At 36.7% G+C, this 21,228-nt stretch overlaps 2 protein-coding genes across 9 annotated transcripts in view; one reads left to right on the top strand and one right to left on the bottom strand.

Moving 5' to 3' along the window:
- Positions 1-9,875, top strand: part of LOC122077163 (sister chromatid cohesion protein SCC2-like) — a 24,030-nt gene extending 14,155 nt beyond the window's left edge. For 3 of the 4 annotated variants that reach the window (XM_042642998.1, XM_042642999.1, XM_042642997.1), the window contains 14 exons: positions 32-199; positions 886-1,185; positions 1,312-1,464; positions 1,997-2,166; positions 2,662-2,770; positions 5,021-5,182; positions 5,270-5,374; positions 5,447-5,677; positions 6,173-6,306; positions 6,385-6,669; positions 6,756-7,059; positions 7,651-7,743; positions 7,862-7,987; positions 9,394-9,875. In XM_042642998.1, coding sequence (XP_042498932.1) covers positions 32-199; positions 886-1,185; positions 1,312-1,464; positions 1,997-2,166; positions 2,662-2,770; positions 5,021-5,182; positions 5,270-5,374; positions 5,447-5,677; positions 6,173-6,306; positions 6,385-6,669; positions 6,756-7,059; positions 7,651-7,743; positions 7,862-7,987; positions 9,394-9,624 — 2,571 coding nt within the window. In that variant the 3' untranslated portion in view covers positions 9,625-9,875. The remainder of the gene's footprint in view (positions 1-31; positions 200-885; positions 1,186-1,311; positions 1,465-1,996; positions 2,167-2,661; positions 2,771-5,020; positions 5,183-5,269; positions 5,375-5,446; positions 5,678-6,172; positions 6,307-6,384; positions 6,670-6,755; positions 7,060-7,650; positions 7,744-7,861; positions 7,988-9,393) is intronic. The other variant, XM_042643000.1, reaches the window with a different exon arrangement.
- Positions 9,876-11,946: 2,071 nt separating this feature from the next.
- On the bottom strand, positions 11,947-17,118 carry LOC122077164 (biotin carboxyl carrier protein of acetyl-CoA carboxylase, chloroplastic-like). Of its 5 annotated transcripts, none has more exons than XM_042643005.1 (8): positions 16,563-17,118; positions 16,242-16,274; positions 15,798-15,961; positions 15,069-15,378; positions 14,867-14,938; positions 12,524-12,589; positions 12,384-12,412; positions 11,947-12,215 (listed from the first exon to the last, which is right to left on the bottom strand). In XM_042643005.1, the coding sequence occupies exons 1-7, from the start codon at positions 16,725-16,727 to the stop codon at positions 12,389-12,391; spliced, it is 834 nt and encodes a 277-aa protein (XP_042498939.1). In that variant the 5' UTR covers positions 16,728-17,118; the 3' UTR covers positions 11,947-12,215; positions 12,384-12,388. The 5 variants fall into 5 exon arrangements, with proteins under 5 accessions (XP_042498939.1, XP_042498940.1, XP_042498937.1 ...); XM_042643006.1 differs by having other exon boundaries at positions 11,947-12,172; XM_042643003.1 differs by having other exon boundaries at positions 12,362-12,412; positions 16,563-17,117.
- Positions 17,119-21,228: the final 4,110 nt, after the last annotated feature.

The following is a 21,228-nucleotide window of genomic DNA, read 5'->3' as shown; positions in this document are numbered from 1 at the left end:
AAAAAAAAAAAAAAAAACTGTACTTCTTTAGTATTTTGAAAAAGTTGCTGAGAGAATGAAGGATACCGGAGTCAGTGTTCGCAAACGAGCTATCAAAATAATCAGGGACATGTGTATGTCTAATGCAAACTTTTCAGAATTCACGGGTGCCTGCGTTGAGATTATTTCTCGTGTCAATGATGAAGAATTCAGCATACAGGTATGTCCTTAAGTGTGGGGGATTTATTTATTTATTTTTTTGATCTCTTCGTTATTTTAATAAAATTATATCATGTGCCATGTAATAACAACAAAAATTCAACCATAGTATTTTTGTAGAAAATAATCTGAATCTGAGCTGACTTTGTTTGTCTTTATGTGAGAGTAATATTGGGTCTGAACCGGAGGTCTGGCCAGAAATTTCTTCCCCTAGTTTGATTTATCCCAATTTATATTCCTCTCTTTCTCTTGTAAAATATCCACAGTTGACATCAATTCATATATATACTTAGCAACATTTTCTTTATACGAATTCAAAATGATATACATTCTTAATAAATTAGTTAATTCCCATGAAGAGAAAACTGAAATATGCATTATGGAGAGTCAGCTCAAGATGGTACTCTAATTGCGAACTTGAATGTTTTGTCTTCTCGCAATGTTATATGATTGCCTAATGTATTTGACTTAAGCATCTTCTTATTCTCATCTTATGGGGTCATCTTTATCTAATTGATATTCTTTTTCAGAGTACAATTGCTTGGATAGTCGTTTTTATTAAAAATTCAATATGCAATATCCTCTTCAAGATAAATTTCAATTGCATGAAACCTTTCTAGGCTGATCTGCTTTCTTTTCCATTCTTTTTATTTTTATTTTTAATAATGAATTCTTTTCATTTGATAGGATCTTGTCTGCAAGACATTTTTTGAGTTCTGGTTTGAGGAGCCTTGTGGTTTCCAGACTCAGTTTGTTGGGGGTGGTAGTTTTGTTCCATTGGAAGTTGCAAAGAAGACTGAGCAGATTGTTGAGATGTTGAGGAAGATGCCAAATCATCAACTTCTTGTAACCATCATAAGGCGCAATCTAGCACTCGATTTTTTCCCACAATCTGCTAAAGCTGTTGGAATTAACCCTGTATCACTTGCATCAGTACGTAAGCGTTGTGAGTTAATGTGCAAATGTTTATTGGAACGGATATTGCAGGTACTGTTGCTTCATTCTAATATTAAAATGATTTTAATGCTGTAAATTGCCTTTGAGTTGTTTGTTGATGACTTCTTGTTCTTGGGTAGAGGAAACAATTAATGAGGATGTCCTCTTCTATCTCAGGTAGAGGAAACAATTCATGAGGATGTGGAAATGCGTGCACTTCCTTATGTGTTGGCTTTGCATTCATTTTGTGTCGTGGATCCGAAACTCTGTGCACCAGCTTCTGATCCATCGCAGTTTGTTGTTACTCTTCAGCCATACCTTAAGAACCAGGTTTTTTGTGGTTTCTTCAGGGAAATTGGTTTTCCTTAACATATCTGCTTAGTTGTTGAAATTCTCTCGGGTGTGATTGTTTTAACTGTTTTCTGAAAGATGTCGTTTTGTTAGTATTCACTTTGGCACAGAAGTTGATTCCAACTGATGTTGAGAGTCTGTCCAGAACAGACATACTTTGCTTGAATTAGTGAACTAGAGTCTTATGTACCAATTGGAAGGAGGAGATTTGAGGTGATAAAAGGGGAAGGTGGAAACTAATGTTGTTATCAATGTACAAGGACCAGCAAATTTTTGCATTTGTTATCATTACAGCAAAATGTTCATCACGATTTTGACATTAATTTTTTGTAGTCATATGAATATTAAAGTAGAGCCAATGTTATCTGGTAATGCTTGTATCCTATCTGTTCTTTATTTCTGATGAGCTGATCCTTCTGTTTATCATTCAAGGGATGAGGGGGGCGGGCTGAGATGGTTAGTGGCATGCTTTTTGAATCTTGACTTTCTTTCTTTTTGCATTTTTTTGTAGATTGATAATCGAGCAGTAGCACAACTGCTGGAGAGTATAATCTTTGTAATTGGTGCTGTTCTACCTCTGCTCAGAAAGCTTCCGCAAAGTGTTATTGAAGAACTTGAACAAGATCTGAAGCAGATGATTGTTCGGCATTCCTTCTTGTCAGTTGTTCATGCTTGCATCAAGTAGGTTCCCACTCCATTTATCCTTTAATCATTTGTATACTCCGTCGCAATTTTGGATTTTCAATAGAAAATTGTTTTTTATATGATAGATTCAGCTTTGGTAACAAAAGAATTTAATGGGGTGGATGAAATTTCTTTTGATTACAGCATGGTTTCGTTGCATTTAAGTATTTTATCTTTCACCGTATATGTTAAGGGGTTCTGTGTGAGATACTGAGATGTTAATTTTGAACTATTTTTATTTCAAAAAAAGGCCTACTATGTGTTTTGGAATGGTGTGTGAATCTTGTATGCTGTTTGTTCACTAATAAGTGAGGTTTCTCAGCTTAGTATTTTATATTTACATTTGTTATGCATTGAAAATTTTCTTATGGTACCATTTTGATCTTATACTTTTGGTATTGTATACTTATTGTTATTTATGACCAGCAAAGTGTAAAGTAGTTCCCTCTGGGCTTGAAGAGTATCAAATGCTAATTCTCCTTCTGTTTCCAGGTGTCTTTGCTCGCTGTGTAAAGTAGCAGGGGAAGGTGCCAGTTTAGTTGAATACCTTATTCAGGTTTTCTTGAAACGCTTGGATGACTTTGGGATTGATAATAAGCAGGTTGTCTGCTTACAGGATAGAATGCCAAATGTACCATGCTATATAATAGGTTTTGCCTTTTCTTTTCTTTTATGATGTTAACCCCGCTGAGCTGAGTTTTCATAAGTTCCCATCATCTGTGTCTCCATTTGCAATTGAAATATCCTGACACCATCCTATCTGCATTTTTACTTATGCATATCCGCAGCCCCTCAAAACAAATTTTTTTTTTTTTTGAGTGGCGATGTTTACTGTGTAATTGATTCTACTGTAGTTATGTTTCAAAGCTCTTATCTGCACTGAAGCTTATATTGAAATTGCGGGTAATGTCTCTGCTATGCTGGCATGACCTGTCATAGTAGAACCAAATGTATATTTGCTAAAACTCTTGACAGTTTTGACTTTTAGGTCTGAATAAAAAAATAGGAAAAGAGAAGAGAGAGAGAGAATGGATCATTCATTAAATGATGGGATTCTATTTTCCTCATGTGCAGTGTTATTAGGACGCATACCTCAGGCATGGTCCTTGCAACTAAGGCAAGAGGTACACGAATTGTGCCACATTACCTTGTGATGGGCACTACTTTTAGTAGGGCTCGAACTTTTGTATGTCTTTGCTTTGTGCCTTTCTGGTTGGCATAGTTGTCTAGGCAGTAGAGGGGGTGCCTAAGCACCTAGGCGGCGCCCAAGTGATAATTTATTTCCCTTATTTTCTAAAATTATTTATTATGCTACATTGACTTTATATCATAAAAAATCGACATAGAGCCACATCAAGTCATCAAAATCAACATTAAGTCACATCAAATAATAAAATAATAACGTTTAGAGAAATGTTCTTGTTCTCGAATAAGTCTGACTGTTCAAATGATTTTATTTTTACGTTGGAATTTTTGTATTTGGTAGAGCACAAAACCAGCCTTCCAACAAATCCAAGATTGCCTAAATCTGATTTGTATTGACAAAGTTATGTTCCGGTCAAACTTATTTTAGGGTGCACCAATGCTGTTAAAAATCACCTGAATGAAAATAATATTGCACTTTTGGCCTTTAGCAATTATTTACCATAACAAGCCCATCATTTGAATGTTGAAAATCACCACTACAGCAGAAAAAGTCCAGTTTTTGTTCTTGAACCGGGGGTTGACTTTTTATCCTTTTAAAATTTGATTTTTAAACAATATTTTTTTATCATATTCAAATAGGGGGTGTTTGCTTATTTGTGAATAATATCTTAAGTAATTATTTCATTTACATAAACGATATTTGGCATAAATAAGTGCCAAACCTTGTTTGATACCATTTCAAGGCGCCTTGCACTGATGCGACAGTCTCCTAGACCCCAAGAAAGCCGCCTGGTCTCGTAGGCACTGCCTTGACAACTATGCTGGTTGGGTTGCTCTATTCAAGCAAGCTAAGTAACAGAGTATTTGGTGATAGATCATATAAATAATCTCTGCATAGGTACAGAGAAAATTACGACTGAATTTGCACAGGAAGATCAGTTTATCTATTATTTACAGACGTTCCAGTAGTTTCTTTAGATACTGGGGCACCTGATTTTTTCCAGAAGGCTGAGAGTGAGGAAGGGCTCTATGAGAGCACAACTTTTATCTCTAAAGATGGGATTGGAGTATGCTATGAGGGTTTCACAATTATTCTAGTGGAAGGTGAATCTGCAGCTGTCATAACCTGGATCACATCCTCTGAGCATCAATTATGAAGGTTTGCCTCATATGATCAGGCAAATGAATGATCTGGCCTCACAAATGATCTGTGCTCATTCTGATGGAAGTCAAGTTCTCCTAATGACCTTGCTGACCTAATGGCCAGACAAGGTGTACTGTGTCCTAAATGGTCTTCCAGGTCTTCTTTTTCTCATTGATAATGTGATGGTACTGGTCGTGGCCAATGTGCTCCTTTTTTAGGTTTGTAATATTGTGGGAGCGTTCGGATGGCTTTTTTTTCATTGCACTCATTGTTTCAGCTATTGTGATTTTTTTTTAAAATCAAAAAATTAAATAAATCAAACAGAACAATTGGTTAGATTATTATGGTTTGAATTATTGGTATCTAATGAGCTCACCTTGGTTGTAGTCTTAGTGATATATTTGCATTTGGTTGGTAATGTCTCTGATTGCTGGACATTAAGCATATGTAGTATATTTTTTCACTAGTAAATCTACGTACCAAAAACGAAATTGATGTTCAAACAACTGCTAGTTATTTGCTTGATTTTCTTCCCTAAAACTCTGGTTCCTGCAATTTCAGCAAGTTGGCCGGTCACTTTTCTGTCTTGGGCTGCTAGTCCGTTATGGAAATGAGTTACTGGTTTCCTCAGATAACAGAAATATAGATGCTTCCAAGAGCCTAATCTTGCTAAAAAAATCTCTTTCTTCAGAGGATTTTGTCATAAAGGTCCGATCTTTACAGGTGAGCTTTTTGTTCAATCCTTTGATTACTGAATTACTGATATCTAATTGAAGATTTTGTCTTATTTAGGTTTATTACTTTATGCAGGCATTAGGGTTTGTTTTAATTGCTTGGCCTGAGTATATGTTGGAAAAGGATGTCAGGAAAATATTAGAAGCGTCACTGTCATCTGATTGTGATCCTCGTCTTAAGGTATTCTTTTCCTTACTCTTAATACTGAATGCCTATTTTAACATCCATTCTGAATTATCTTATGTCGATCAGATGCAGTCATTGCAAAACTTATATGAATATCTTCTTGATGCGGAAAGCAAAATGGGATCTGTGAAGAGTGCCAATAATGTGGTCCACCATCCTGAAAGTGGTCAAAGCGTTCCCATGGCTGCTGGGGCTGGTGATACTAACATTTGTGGTGGAATAATTCAATTATATTGGAATACTATCTTGGAAAGATGCTTGGATGTAAATGACAGAATTCGTCAGTCAACCCTTAAGGTGAGATCTGGATAGTATTTTGTTCTTGTACCCATCATTGGCTAGGCGAACCAATGCATGCAGTACATGAATATGTACAATAGTGATGATAATTTTATATAATTATGTTTATATTCAACATAGAATCCATATCAGTGCAATATGATATAATATATTAGTAATGACTTCATATGAGAAAACCAAAATATAATAAACAAAGTATAGGACATATTATAAGCATATTCATAAAAAAAACAAAGCAATAAACATAAATCAACGTAAACTCGTGGAGTCAGAAAAGCGTCTATCATCTTGGATCTAAGAAAAAGCTTGGACGCCTTGGTGATGTGGCGACGCCTTGACAACTCTCCTTGTACAGCTGTATCTCTATTTGATTTGAGATACTACAAGCATGTATATAACTTTTTTATGAGGATGCCTGATATTATGAATCTTGAATGCCGTGGTTTACTTTTTGCTTTACTCTAGATCTCTTACTATATTGTTTTGGGTCAGATTGTGGAGGTTGTGCTACGACAAGGTCTGGTTCACCCAATTACGTGTGTTCCATACCTTATAGCACTTGAAACAGATCCACATGAGGTGAATGCAAAGCTGGCGCATCATATGCTAATGAACATGAATGAGAAGTAAGACCATCCTTGTGCCAGTTACATTTTATGCTATGTAAACTATTTGTTCACACTGAAGGAATATCTTATTTGCAGGTATCCTGCCTTTTTTGAAAGCCGTTTAGGTGATGGCCTTCAGATGTCCTTTGGTTTTATCCAGTCGATGACTGGAAACTCTCTTGAATATTCCAATCAAAACAAGGTATATGTAAACCTGAAGGGGAGATCTGATGGTTGCTCGTTCAATTTTGCAAGACTTGGAGTTTCACGCATCTACAGGCTTATTCGGGGAAATCGTGTTTCTAGAAACAAATTTATGTCCTCAGTTGTCCGCAAATTTGATTCTCCATCTGGGAACCATTCCTTGATCCCCTTCCTGATGTGAGTACCATGATTTATTCCGATTCTGTGGTTCTAGATTGACAGTGGATGAGTATTTGAGTTCAAAGCTGTATTCAATTATCCAGGTACTGCACAGAAATCCTTGCGTCTCTGCCATTCACAACACCTGATGAGCCTCTTTACTTGATCTACACTATAAACCGAGTTGTACAAGTTAGGGCTGGGGCACTTGAAGCAAACATGAAAGCCTTTACTACACGTTCCATGCAGATGGATACACATAATGTTCCTCATGAAAATGGGGTATTTCAGGAAGAAGCAGCTGGTCACCCCATATCTTATCATACTATTACTGAGGACAAAAAAGGGCATTCAATTACCTCACCTGCTTCCTATGAAATCTCTGAAGACGAACTGAAACAAATCCAGGTATGCTTAATTTGATTTTGTTATTTCATTGTCTCTTCAACATAAAACATTTTCTGAAATTTTCTTGAATTTCTGTATTCAGTGCATGTTATGCCTGGAGCACGAAACCTTTTGGTTTTGGCATTCTTTTTGTTATAAGGAATACGCGTATGAACCTCATGAACACCGACAATTGTAGTGCTAGCATTTCTCTGTATTGGTGGTGTTTTTGTTTTTATTCATTAGTTGTAACTGCTCATTACTTCATTATTCCTCTTTAAGATAGGCAGTATATCATAGCCAAACCCCCCCCCCCCAAAAAAAAAAAAAAACTAGCACCCTAAAGGGCAAAAATAGTGGGGAGTAAAGGAAAAATGTCAATCCATCGGTGTAGGATGAGAACGTTGGTACTAAGGACAGTATGAGTATTGAAAAATTGAAGTGTTGATGTCAGGCATTATCAGGGGTTGGATTTTGGAAATTGAAAGTGCCTTTGTTATTTTGACGATAACTTTTTGGGTATCGGTTGTTTCAAGTGCCCTTGTCATGCCTTTTTGTAGAAAAACAGGAGAATCTGTTATATTCTTAATTAACATCGTCATGCCTGTACAGGCTTATTGTCATGCTGCAACAGCTCTGCAACTCCTTTTGAAGCTAAAGAGACACTTAAAAGTTGTGTACAGCCTTAATGATGCCCGATGTCAGGTGTGTGCGCCTTACATATTTTTCCACTGATTTTCTTTGATAGAAACATTCAATTTGTTCAAAATAGGTTTTGTCAGACCAAATATAATTGAATTTTGTGCTTCTACTTTTTTACCAGGCATTTTCTCCAAATGAACCTCTAAAACCGGGGGAAGTTCTAGCAAAGCAAAACACTCCCTTTAACGTTAGTGAAACAAGCATCAGTTTGCCTACTTTGTATGAAGAAGTGATTGTGCGATACCAGGTAATATTTGATGGATGAAATATTCAATTTTGTATTTTGTTCTACAAAAATTATTTTCATTAAATATCTTTAATTTATTACTTGTTCTGCAGTCCTTATAGTTTTTCACTTTTTTTTGGGTCCACAATTTGCATTTATGCTTATTCAACGTTCAGTGGGCCTCAATGCTCTCATTTTCCTTCTGACATTTCCACTTGGCTCTGTTTGTTCCATGGAAAAATATTTCCTGGAAAATCAATTTGCAGTTATAAAATTTATGCTCCTTTTCTTTGTTTTCATTTGACTACCTTTTTCCCTTTTTCGGGTTACGTGACCATTAATCATATATGGGAATGGTTGAGGTGCCCTTTTTTCTTGTTGGTGGGGACAGGGTCCTGGAGACAAAATCTATGATACTGAAAATTGTTTTCCTTATCAAAAAATAAAAAATAAAATTGTTTTCCTTAGTTTGTATTTTATTGCATAAAAATAATATTTTCTTATGCAATTCCATTTTTCCTTTAAGATAATTATGTTGTTTTATTTTAATGGACCCTAATTTCAATGAAATTTCCTGAATTTCAATATAGTATGGCTCCATTTGGTTGCAAGGGAATGAATTTTTTCAAACGTTAAAAGGGAACTCTTATAATCATTAACTAACATGATTTTCTAAACTACTTAAATTACTTATCATGTTTGGTAATGCTACTTTTAATTTTTAACTTTTATTTTACTTTTCAAACCAAATGGAGCCCCTATGGTAAAATTTCTGTAATTTTTGGCAACAAAATTTGAGGAGTAAAAATTTTGAATCTACTGAATAAATTTAGGGAGAAAGAACACTACCCAATAGTGTTGCGTATACTCAAACACATGGGGAAGTGGAGCTAGGGCATGGACATCCTTTCACTATCTGGTTCCACTTCTCTATGTGTCTAGGCGTACAAAATACTAATCGGGTAACTTTCTTTTTCCCATAAATATATTAGTGCTGCTACTTGATAGGAGTAACAACTATACTATATGATATTTGATTGACAATTCTAGTTATCTGATTATCATGATCATCTCAGAGTGTTAAAAGGAAACATGCTGTGTTTCGAACTACACTGTGGTTAAGATAATCTGCCTGTACTGCTTGAAGATGGTAGAAGATCCTAGTCATCTACTGCACAGTCCCGGTTGTACTTTTGCATAGACTGATAAAGCACCATCTCTGGCTGCATCTTCCTCGCTCTCTCTCGCAGATGATTCCATTTTCTTCACATGAATGTTCTTTCGTTGAAAAGAAGAAAAAATTAAGAGTTAATCAGTTTACTCTCTTTCTTTTGAGTAGATCGTCACTTTTTGTGATGGCCATTTTTCGCTGTTTTCTTATTTCCCAAGTCATCTTGTAAGGAATGCTTATTGGCTTTTCTGCACAGGAACTTAAGGCTGCATTGAAAGAGGACACTGTTGATTATTCCACCTACGCATCTAATGTGAAGAGGAAGCGCCCTCCTGCCCGAAACTCTAGAGGTGGAAAATCAGGCCGTGAGGCAAGTGCAGATGAAGATGATGACATTTATGATGAAGATTGGACTAGTGCAGCTCGAAAGCTGAACTACAGTGCAAGGAGAGGCAATGGCAGTAGAGGAGTCAGACAACGGTTGTAAGTATAAATAGTAGCTTACATGTATATTATGTAGGGAGTAGGGAAGCAGGAAAAAAAAAAAAAGGTGAAAAAAAAAAATAGAAATAGGAGGAAGAAAGGTGGTGGTCAGAGAAAAAGGAGCCACTTATTTCTACTGGCTCTAATAGTTGTTAGGGTAGTGATCTTCGCAAGTGTATCCACCCTTCATATTGTGTTGAACTTTACTTACTAATTGTTACCCATTTTCTTTAATGAAAATTCCATTTGCATTCATCAGTAGATATCATTACCCTCCCTATTTATGTTCCCACATTTTCATCCTTCACTACATGGTTGGATAGCTGGAACAGGTTTTTTCTTTTCTGATCAAGCTGGGATCTATTCAATGACTCGTGTGGTAAGTCTCCTTCAATTTCCGCAATTACCAAAAATTACAGTATGAGAATAGAATTACCATGGAGCTCTCTCTCTCTCTTGAGAACTATGCAGCCTTACCCAAGTATTTTGAGAGAATGTTTCAATCACTTGACGAGGTTGCAACATTTGTAACTTCCTGTCGGACCAACTACGTAATATCCATCCTGAATGCCTACCCAGTAGGTACATCTGATAAAGAGACTTGAAAGATTTTAATAATCAGACTGAATTCATGGAATCGGGCAATTTGATATGGAATCACAACGTGTTCTGATAGGAACCAAACCGATGCCTGATTCCGAATTTTAAAACCTTGGATGATAGAATTCGGTATCAATCTGATTGGTAAAATTGCAAGCTCCAAATGAGCGGAGTGGCCCTATTTTGCTGAAATCTTACCATAGCAATGGATGTGATGTGGGGTACTGTATCACACGACTTCACCATTGTATTGCAACATGGCAATGTCAAGAATTATAGCATGGTGATGTTTAGAAGTAACCAATGCCTTGGGTAGTGGCTCTCCCTCGCCAGTCAATTTTTTTTCCATTGTTACCCCTGAGAACCCACTACCTGCCCTCTTATTACCTTCACCTCCACCCTGCAATTGGTCACTAACAACAAAAAAACATTTTTGGCTTCAAAACCCACCTCTTTGATATGCGCCAGTGATTGCCACCACCAAGAAACCCAACTCAGCTACTACCATTGCAACTCTTAATCCCCACAATACCCACCTCTCTTCCGCTCGAACCCTTCTCACCCTCTATCCTTCCCCATCTCTAGTGTCCTCATACAAAACAAGAGGATCGAAATCGTTCACTAGCTTCTGAATCTCGACTATGGATTTGATTATATGGAATGGGGGAGAAGGTTCTTGAGAAAGTAGAAGGGGTGGATCAATGGGACGGCGGGCACAAAGTCGAAATGGTAGACCAAAGGAAGGGACTGAAATGCTTTCCATGCCATGTTTGGCTTCAATGAAAAAGGACTTGAGCTCATCGAACGGTGACAGTAGGATGGATATGGCCACCGTCACTCCAATGGATAACATGATCCGTAGGTCACTGCTGGTTCTCGTCTGCCCCAGCACTCCGTAGGTCACTGCTGGTTCTCGTCTGCCCCAGCAGAGTCTAAGTATTAAAAAAGGTTGAGATTCCTGAAACCATAACAGAGCAATCAGATGTGTATGTGTGCATGAGTGAGAGATGCAGAGGGATAAGTTAGACAGAGAGAGAGAGAGAGCAGGGCGTTTAGCTTCGGATCTCAATGCTCCCGTCAAGCACCCGCCTCACAATAGTAGCACCACTGTGAGTAGTAAAAGGGTAGAGGGAAAGATAATTTTTCCTGTTGGAACTCAAGTTTGAAGGAGAAAATGAGAGGAGGAGGATGGAGGGCAAAAATGTCATAAAAGAAAAAGGTGTGAAGCAGCAGGCACTGCTTTGGATAGTTTTATAATACTAATCTTAAATTTGGGTAATTTGTTAAACAAAGGATTAGGCAGGTAATTTAATTAGGGAAAGTTTTCCTTCACCTGTAGAGTAGGGTTCAGCCACTATCCTATTGGTCAAAGTCGACAATAACCACAACCCCTAACCCTCGCACCGTATCTCTCTAGACGCCTCTCAATCGACGGATTGACTGTAGCTGAAGGAAAACTTGATCCAAACCATTTTTGAATAATCTTATAATTTTCCTAACAAAATAGATAGATGCTTGACCTTTCTTCTGCAAAATCAAGAACCACAAAATAGTATAAAACAGCGAAAGCTTCGAAAATCTGGCCAAGAAGAAACAAACGTTTTGGCACTTGGTACAACATATTTTTCCACAACTATCCCACTCAACTTACTTATACTTACCATCCATGATCCAACACATTAGTATCCATTGTATAAGAGGGCCAAAAAGGAATAAAATCTGACACTGCATGAAACTGCCTCTTTACTAGGATAATAGATTTACTTGAATTTTGGTGAGTGCTGAAAAATGAATACATTTCTGGTGAAGACCATATACTTGAAGCAATAGTCATAGAGCAAAGAAATTAAACCATTTCAGTCCATGTGGTACTCTGAGTGCTGTTTGTATATGGCCAACCACATAGTATCCAGACAGATACTCCTCCCGTCAATGCTTCTTAGGATACAGTTCTACATTTCAGAAAGATCTCCAGTGATGTTTTGATAAATAACCCTAGTTTGATTAAGAAAAATAGCATTTTTAGCATTTGTGATCTTTATTAACTAATTAATAAATATAATTCTATCCAACAAACCGGGAAAAAGAAAAGAGCCAAAATTTCAGGCATGAATACAGGAATCTATTAATTGAGTACCAACTTGTAACTTAGCGAGGATTCACCTACTTCAAGGCTCAATGACAAATAGAGGCTGCAAGGAGAAACATATAAAATATGAGGAAAGAAGAAGCTAAATTGGAAAAGTAAAGCAATGCTCAGAGAGCATGAACAAAGCACAGAGATAGAAGCAAGAAAGATATACCGTGTCCAGACTAACTGGTTTTCCATTCTCGACCAGTATGTCAACTATGGTTCCTGATTGATCAGCCTGGTGCAAGAAAAAGGAAAGGAAGAATCAAAATTCAGATCCTGTGCATCTGGTAGCACCATTATTGAGGCCTTTGTAGTCATTGGAAGGAATAACAGGAGCATTTCTACTTCAATAGATGAAAGTAACGAAAGTGGAATAGCAGGGGCATTTCCACTTCATTACAAGAAAATAATGAAAGCCGATTAGCAGAACCAGAGTTGAAACTTTTTATGGCTTTGCCCAGCCCTACAAAAATATTCTCAAATGCTTTGAATGAATCAAGTTAGACAACTGAGTCATATAAGCACACAACTCAGATTATAGGCTCAAATGCAGGATTTGTCTTGACTGGAACCTAGTCCTTAGTTCTCCACTAATACTACAGCTGTGTCTGGTTGAAAGTAAAATGCGTCTGGTTAGAGTAAAATATTTAAGAAGAAAAGGAGTCCCATAATAGACACTAGAAACATTTTCGCTAGTTAAAAAGCGAAGCAAAATATTTTTTTGTCATACTTTCAACACAAAAAATTCCAAGTAATTTAGTTGACTTTTTTTTAGTCAGTTCTTGAGTTCGAAAAAAATCATTGTTGGTATTAGCCAGAAAATTTTCATTTTTTTACATTACAGCACTTTCCATCCAGACAGTTTTACCCACATGACTGAGTTGAGATGAACATGCTAGAAGACAGGTTCATGACAAGTTGAGTAAGGTCCCACTGAAAAGCATCAATCCCCAAGTCCCAACCCAAACTAGGAAAAGATCAGGTCAAGAATAATGTTCCTTAATACTTTGCTAGTTTTTAGACATGGCAATGGATGACCACTGTGATTCCGATTTATATAAATAAAGGTGATATTCAAAGTTGTAATAACTATAGAGGCATAAAACTAATAAGCATACAATGAAATCATGGGAAAATTTATTGAAACTCGCTTGAGACAAGAAACTATTATTATGGATAACCAATTTGGTTTTATGCCAGAGAGATCAATGATAGAAGCTATTTACTTACTTAGGAGACTCGTGGAAAGATTAAGAGAATGCAAGAAAAATCTCCATATGGCCTATGTTGACCTAGAAAGAGCTTACGACATAGTCCCTAGAGTTAATTTGGCTAGTATTAGGGAAGAAATGTTTCAGGGTTAAAGATTGTAAAATGGTGCGGTGACTAGTGTAAGAACTGTGGGGGGACAAGGAGGTGAATTCCCAATTACAATTGGGTTACATCAAGGATCAACTTAAGCCTTTATTTGTTTGAGCTTATCATAGATGATTTAACCAGAGACATTCAAGATAAGATCCCTCAGTGTATATTTTTTGTTGATGATATTATTTTGGAGGATAAGACAAAAGCAGGGATTAATGCTAAGTTGGAATTATATAGATCAACTTTGGAATCAAAAGGTTTTAAGATGAGTAAAACAAAAACGGAGTATATGGTGTGTAACTTTAGTTGCAATAGGACGGGATAATGAGGTGGTGAAAATTGATGAGAGGGAGATTCCATAAAGTGATTATTTTAAGTATTTGGGCTCAATCATAAATTAAGAAGGAGAAATAGAGGATGATGTTATACTAATAAATGAAGCCATACCACTATGCATACATAGATAAATGAAGTCACCCTAAAAATAACCCATGTTTTGGTGGCCAAGAAACAATGGGAAAAGTCAAAAACATGTGTGCTATACAGTTCAAACTGGGTGATGCAATTTGTCAACTAAGTTCACGTTTAGAAAACATTTGGGTGGGTCACCCAGCAAAACACCTTGACTTGAGCCACATAGAGGAATAATGTGGCTGGGAAAACTTTGAACGGCCACATGTCAAATTTCGAGGCCCAACCAAGTGGTACATCGTGTAGCTAACTCCTTCAGCCGACAAAACATTTATAATTCAGATTTCAGGTCATTAGAGGCGCACCCGCAAAAAAAAAAAAAGGTGTGCTAATTAGGAAATCTAGAGACCTACTCTTTCAGTGTCTTGATCTTGGATTTATCTTCCTCCAAATTTTTGTACAACTGTCCACAGGGCAGCTAGCATCCTCTTATAACCATCAGCTTTTACACTCACATGCATGTGTGTTTGAATGAATACATACATATTTAATATGAATTCCTATAACATGATATTATGTAGAGATCCCTAAAGGAACAAGTTACTCGTTGTGAAATAACAGTTTTATAGCATGGAACCAACTTGTTTCCTTAAAATATTTTTAGACGTAATTTCTTTATAAGGGCAGATCCAGTAGAATATATTTGAGGGAGCTATGGATAGAGTGAAAAACTTACTTCGATCTCATTCATCAGTTTCATGGCCTCAATAATGCAGACAACCTGGCCTTTCTTGACCTTATCTCCAACCTGAAGAACCAGGTGAAAGATATGATATATGTGACAAATTATATAAAGATCACATCCATGAATGAGTATTTGCAAATGTACATAACATATTGACTAAACACAGATAGACAGGAGAAACAAATCCATTTACCTTCACAAATGGTGGTTCACCAGGTGCAGGAGCCCGATAGAGGGTTCCAGCCATGGGGCATTTCATAGGTGGGTGGGACGACTTGCTCCTCTTTGCAGGAGCAGGGAGGGCAGGGACTGCTGGAGCAAGAGATCTGGGAGCAGAAGACTGAGCTGGTGGCACTTGAGATGGCATAGCTTGAGGTGAAGGGGGCATCATGTAAACAGGAGGTGCAGCTGGAGGCTGAGGCAAAGCTTCTTTTTTCTTTATTATGATCTCGCAATCTTGATTCTTCAGCTGAAGCTCCATAATATCTTGTGAGTCCACAAGCCTGCCCAGGGGAAGTGATATCAATCCTGAATGAACTATAGTCCAAACTCTGATCCATAGTCAACTATGAAAAGTGATAATTTACTAAAGGGAAAAACTTGTTGTAACCAAGATGGATCAAAAATAAGTTGTCACCTTACATTTTTGCGCAACTCTATTTTTCAATGAGGTTAAATCCTGTCATTTCACATGCCTACTCGAAAAATGTGCAGCTTTTAATAATGACATAATAACAAGTTACTTTCAAAATTTTCAAAAACCATCTCGAATAAGAGAAGGGGAAATCAAAAGAAGGTTGCAACTCCTCACTTCACCATTTTAGTGACAACAAGATGCACCCTTTACTAGAAGACTAAATATAGCAGTAACTAATAAACGACAACGACAACAACAAAAATAATGAAGGAGACTGCCCCTTACTTCACAAGGTCGGAAACTTGAGCCAAGAATGCGGAAATGGAGGATGCATCTGCAACTGAATTTTGGGGAGCAGGCTTTTCTGGCTCATCTTTCACCCCAGATGATGGAACTTCTAACTTGGTCTCAAATAATGGAGCTGAATTTGATGGTTTTTCAATGGCAACCTTGGATGAAGAAGTATAATTAGCAGAAATAAGAGACTACACTTCATAACACAATAACAAAATAAATTTAAAAGGAAATGATTTGAGCACACCCTCCTTGATTTGAAAAATAAAAATAAAAAAAGGCATACGCCCCTAGGGAAAAGAAACCCTTCCTGAAGTGATGGAAATTATTACAGATGGCTGCAAATTGTCACTTAATTAGAAGAGTTCAACACATTTATCAAAAACAGGGTATACTCGGATGAATACCAAATATCTCATTGAGCTGGGATCCTACCTTGCAAACTGCTGATCGACTCTGCGAAGGCCCCTGTGAAAGTCAAAATCGAATCACGACAATTAGAATAACAATGAAGAACTACTTGCATAAATTACTATGCCTCTTTTCATATCGACTAGAAAAAGGTTTCGATGACTTGAATCAAGAAGCAGTCTAATCAAAACAAACACAATAACCTCCAACGAGAATTGGAAGTAAAAAGAACACATAAGCTCTGATGAATAACCTCAATATTACAAGTTAAAGCAACATCGACTGTCGAGACCACTGCGACTTAGTCGAGACTAGTAATTCAGAGAGAGTGGTAAATAAACCAACCTGAAGTCTCAGAAGAGCCGCAGATCCAGCTAGCAATGATGAAGATGGTGGAGTTGATGTTGAAGCCGGAAGGAAGAAGACCTTCGACTGCTGCGGATTCTGTGGTTGCGATCCGCCGACAGAAAACGCAGAAGAGTGGGGGCACGATACAGAGAACGATGCCATTGAAGAACCGAAAAGAAAATGAAGTCAAACGAACGACAACACTTGATAAATAGAAGCTTCGATTATTGAAACCTCTGGAAACTGATAAATTGCGAAACAAATCAGAGAAAAACAAATAAATCAAGGAGATCACACTGAATCGATTCTATCTTCAAATCAGAACAGGAAGCATTCAGGAAATGGCGTTGGGAGAGGGGGAGGGAGAGGGAGAGAGAATCGATGAAACCGAGAAGAGAAGATCTGAAGAATCTGAATCTAAAAAAAAATGTGGTTTCTCTATAGAAATAAATAGAAAAAGAAGGATTGTCTCCCCACCTCTGTATATCTCGTCGATACCTACAAAGAAACCTATTGACTAATAAGTTCCTAACAAAGAAAAAGTTAAAAACAAGCGCACACACCCACACGCAGCCTCTCTCTCTCTCTTATCTTTTCTCTCTCTAGTAGAGCGGGATTAAATGCGCATTTAATTTCCCTCCAACCCTTGTTTTGGTTGGCCAACGGCACTCAATTGACCGTACGATCTGTCAGCTATAATTGTGGAGAAGTTTTTCTTCGCCCGATTCCTTTGGTTGCAAGGGAAATAAAAGGGGACGGGAGAATGGTTTGAGGACTAGGATCGGGTCGGATCTCGGGCTTTGATTGATCTTAAATTTAAGTCGGTATCATATCGATGAATCAGTATTTTTTTTTTTTTTTTTTTTTTTAATCAAGGTATTGGGGTTAACTTACGTGCATCTCAATTAATCTTCGAGGAGGCTAACACAGAATCAGAATGAAAAAAGGGTAAAATAGTAAAAAAAAAAAATTCTAAATTGAATACATGATCATTCGATTGGATGAGGATTGGATCAGTATCTACCTTTACCCTTTTGACCCTGATTCCATTTTCTCAAACCTTAGAGGGGAGGGGAATGAAAGCAAATTAATGTAAGGTGTAAATTTTTTGCAATCATTATTTCATTTTTACATGATAGTGTAATTAATTTAGTTAGAAAGGGGGGGTCTCTCTTTTGGTATAGCAGTATAAAGGACAGGTGTTTGAAACTCCCTACGTCCCATTCTTTTATGGGAAATGGAACGCTAAATGGTCTCATTCTCTATGCCCTCTCACAAGGTCCCATGAAATGACTCCTTAGGCTCCTACCACTTATGCACTCTCTGACGGCTACCCAATACATAGGGAGTTAGTTACCGTTCTCTCGCCTTTCTTTAGTAATAATAGTAATAATTGTAATAATTGTAATTTGGATAAATGGGCTATTTGATACCTTTCAGTCTCGTTGTGTCTATTTTTCTCCTCTCACAATAGGGGGTAGATATATCATTTCATAGGAGAGATAGATATAGTGATGTGCCCTTAAGATGATAGGTGAAGAGATATTTGGTACAATTTAATGGTGGAGGAAAACTCGGTCCATTAATTATCATTAGCCGGCTAACAAGATAGGTTCACCACCTTCTCAATTTTAGACTTTTGAGTTATAACGGTAAGGGAGAGGGATAGACATGCCGTCGATGTGCGGTAAGCTAATGGATAACACAAATGAGAGCACGAGATGGGGTATCATATAAGAAGGATAGTGAGGTGATTTCAAATGGGGCAAGGGAGATAGACATAGTGAATACTAACTTACGATACACCGACAATATACCCAACCTTTTCCCTGGGGGCAATTATAACTTTTACAATAATTAGTTGAACTTCCTTGATTTCTCATTAGTTGCCATGTGGTGAGTCATTTAATTAATTCATTACTTATGGTTTAAAGAAAGGTAAATCTTTAAAATGTAATCTCATATAAAGAGCTTTTTTAAATGTTTGCCATCTTAAGCAGCATGGACACCTCACCATGTTCACCCTTAATGGTATAAAGTTGTTCATATTTGAAATCTTTAAACACAATTTTAAGCTTTATGTCCACATGCTGAAATCAAATTGCATTCAAATTTGTCAAACTGATTAACAATGATGTGGACATGTTTAGAAGATGTTTACCCCAACAAAACTGACATCTAACAAACATTAAGGCGATCTAGATAAGAGTCATTCTAGAAAACCATAAAATACCATATTACGAAAGTTTCATGTCCAAGAGCGTGGCTCTTGCACCTACGTCCTTATATCCGGCTCTCTCCTTCTTCTAAAATGGTTTCCCTCCACCCTAGATTGAACTAAATGGGTGTTGATTGGATCATGCATAGAGAACACTCACCCTTTCAAATATTATTGTAAATTCAGATGCACATAAACATTGAGTGGCTTTCTCCTCACTTCTTTAAAAGAATAGATCTTCTTCTTCTGTGTATACCTATTGCCTAGCTACGTGACTTTTTATACATAAAGTAAAGGTTATGTGCGAGGGATCACCAGTCGACATGGCTATAATGAAGAACTCACTTTTGGGAGGTATTTTACACACAAGGTTGCGAGTCTTTTGACATTTTGAACATTAGTACAATAAAGAGTGGGTAGTAATAATCTTAACTATATGCTCTATTGATTGTCGACCTTGAAAACCCTTAGGCTCCATTTGTTTCGGTATAAAATAGTCGATAAAACAAATTTTACTGTAAAATTAAATTTTTCGAAGTTTGTTTTCTAATTTAGCTGCAAACGAACTTTAATTTTGAAGGAAATTCATTTTGTGGTGAAATTTTACCGATAAGATAGATGAGGATCTTTTGATCTAGAATGCCAAAAGTCCTCAATCAGAATTTTTACTCAACTAAACCACTCATACTTTTTCTTTTTGGTTCGCATTGCTAGATTTATTTTTAGAGTAAGAAGAGAAATGGAGAAGTCCCTCAGATCTAATTGTCAAGATCAACTGATCTCCTTCATTTTTTTGTTTATAATTTTTCATTTAATATCTTCTATATATAGAACATACTGCAACTGCATCACTTCATTGTTTGATTTGGATCCGAATTCTTGGTCATTAGTTTCTAAGTTTGTTAGTTAATAATGCTTTTAAGACTTGTGAGATTCAACTCAGCCGAACATGATCAGTTCATGACATTGATTTGTAAGTTGGGAAATCATTCACCTCCACAAGTGCATGAACTTGATTCTTTACAATAAATGGTCCTAAATCTGCATTGATTACTGATCAATTTCGCAAATAAAATACCCGAGAAACTGATTCTCAGCAGAGCAAAATGAATTATTATAATTCGTTTTTACCGCATAATTGTAAAAACCAGGTTTTCCGACTCAACCGAGGACCTCTCAAATCCAAGTGACTCGGGTGAATCAAACCCGGTCGTGAGTCATGTATTTCTTAAATTTTTAAATACCTAAGGTTATAATATAGTTGGAAATCAGTTTTTTTTACTCAACTTGCCCTATACAAAACCTAGTGAGCTGGATGGATCAAACCTCATCTGGGCAACTCATGTTTTTTACATGTTCTTTTAATATCTTCTTTCTTCTTCTCCTTCTTCGAATGAGACTGAGGCTATGGTTGCTTCACATGTGAAAAAAAAAGGGAAGGGAGGGGAGGGGAGGGGAGGGGAGGCAATATTGAAAATAAACAAACAAAAACTATAGGCTTTTGCTGAACTTGTGGTTTACAAATTGTATATAGCTCAATTTAAAACAAAAAAAATCGTGAGTTTCACATGACTGAACAAAAACACCAAATCAATAAATACTCTAAAATTTTGTGTGATTGCCGTGTTCTCGTAAAGCTCAAAAGAAAATTGGTATATAGATAAGTTATGTATAACGAAGATATGGATGCTAAGATGGATGTGCAAGAAAACTAAGAAGCACAAGATAAAGAATGAATGTATCAAAGCGGATTTGAGAGTTGCCCCAAGTCATGATAGTTTTGCAAAAGTCATTTGAAGTGGTATGACTATGTTCAATGAAAACCAATGGATTCACCAGTAAGGAGGAATAACTTGATCCAGATTGATAGATCTAAAAGACTAAAGGCAGGCCAAAAATAACCATTAAAAAAGTATGGTAAAAGACATGCACATATTAGACCTTGTCTCAAATATGACCTTAAATAAAACATAATGGAGGGCTAAGATCCATGTTATAAACCCATCTAAATATGTTCCACTTCATAATTATTTTTTGTGGTTTGTTGTCCTTTTTACACTCTTTCCCTGTGATTGATTGTATTCACGTAATTGATCCTATTGAATTTAGATAAAGTTTCATCGTTGTTGTTGATTGCCTCAAACTTAATCTGATCATTTCTTGAACTAAATCTTCATGATATTTTATTAGATTTTTTTTTTTTTTTTTTTTAAACTTAGACTTGGAGTATCGCCCTATTTACCAATTATTGGATTATATACAATACCACTAATGATTGCAAAATCTTAGAATGACATCATGCCTACAATTCAACCAAAAAACTAAAAAGACATAATGCCTAGACACTGCCCTCATATCCAAAAAAAAAAGATAAACACCAATGGGCCCACCTATACTGATCGTTGTGCTGCCTTTTGCCCACATTGCTTTTTTTTTTTTTTTTTT

The sequence above is a fragment of the Macadamia integrifolia genome, chromosome 4 (assembly GCF_013358625.1).
Source record: "Macadamia integrifolia cultivar HAES 741 chromosome 4, SCU_Mint_v3, whole genome shotgun sequence".
NCBI lineage: Eukaryota > Viridiplantae > Streptophyta > Magnoliopsida > Proteales > Proteaceae > Macadamia > Macadamia integrifolia.
This window is presented reverse-complemented; position numbering and strand designations above follow the sequence as displayed.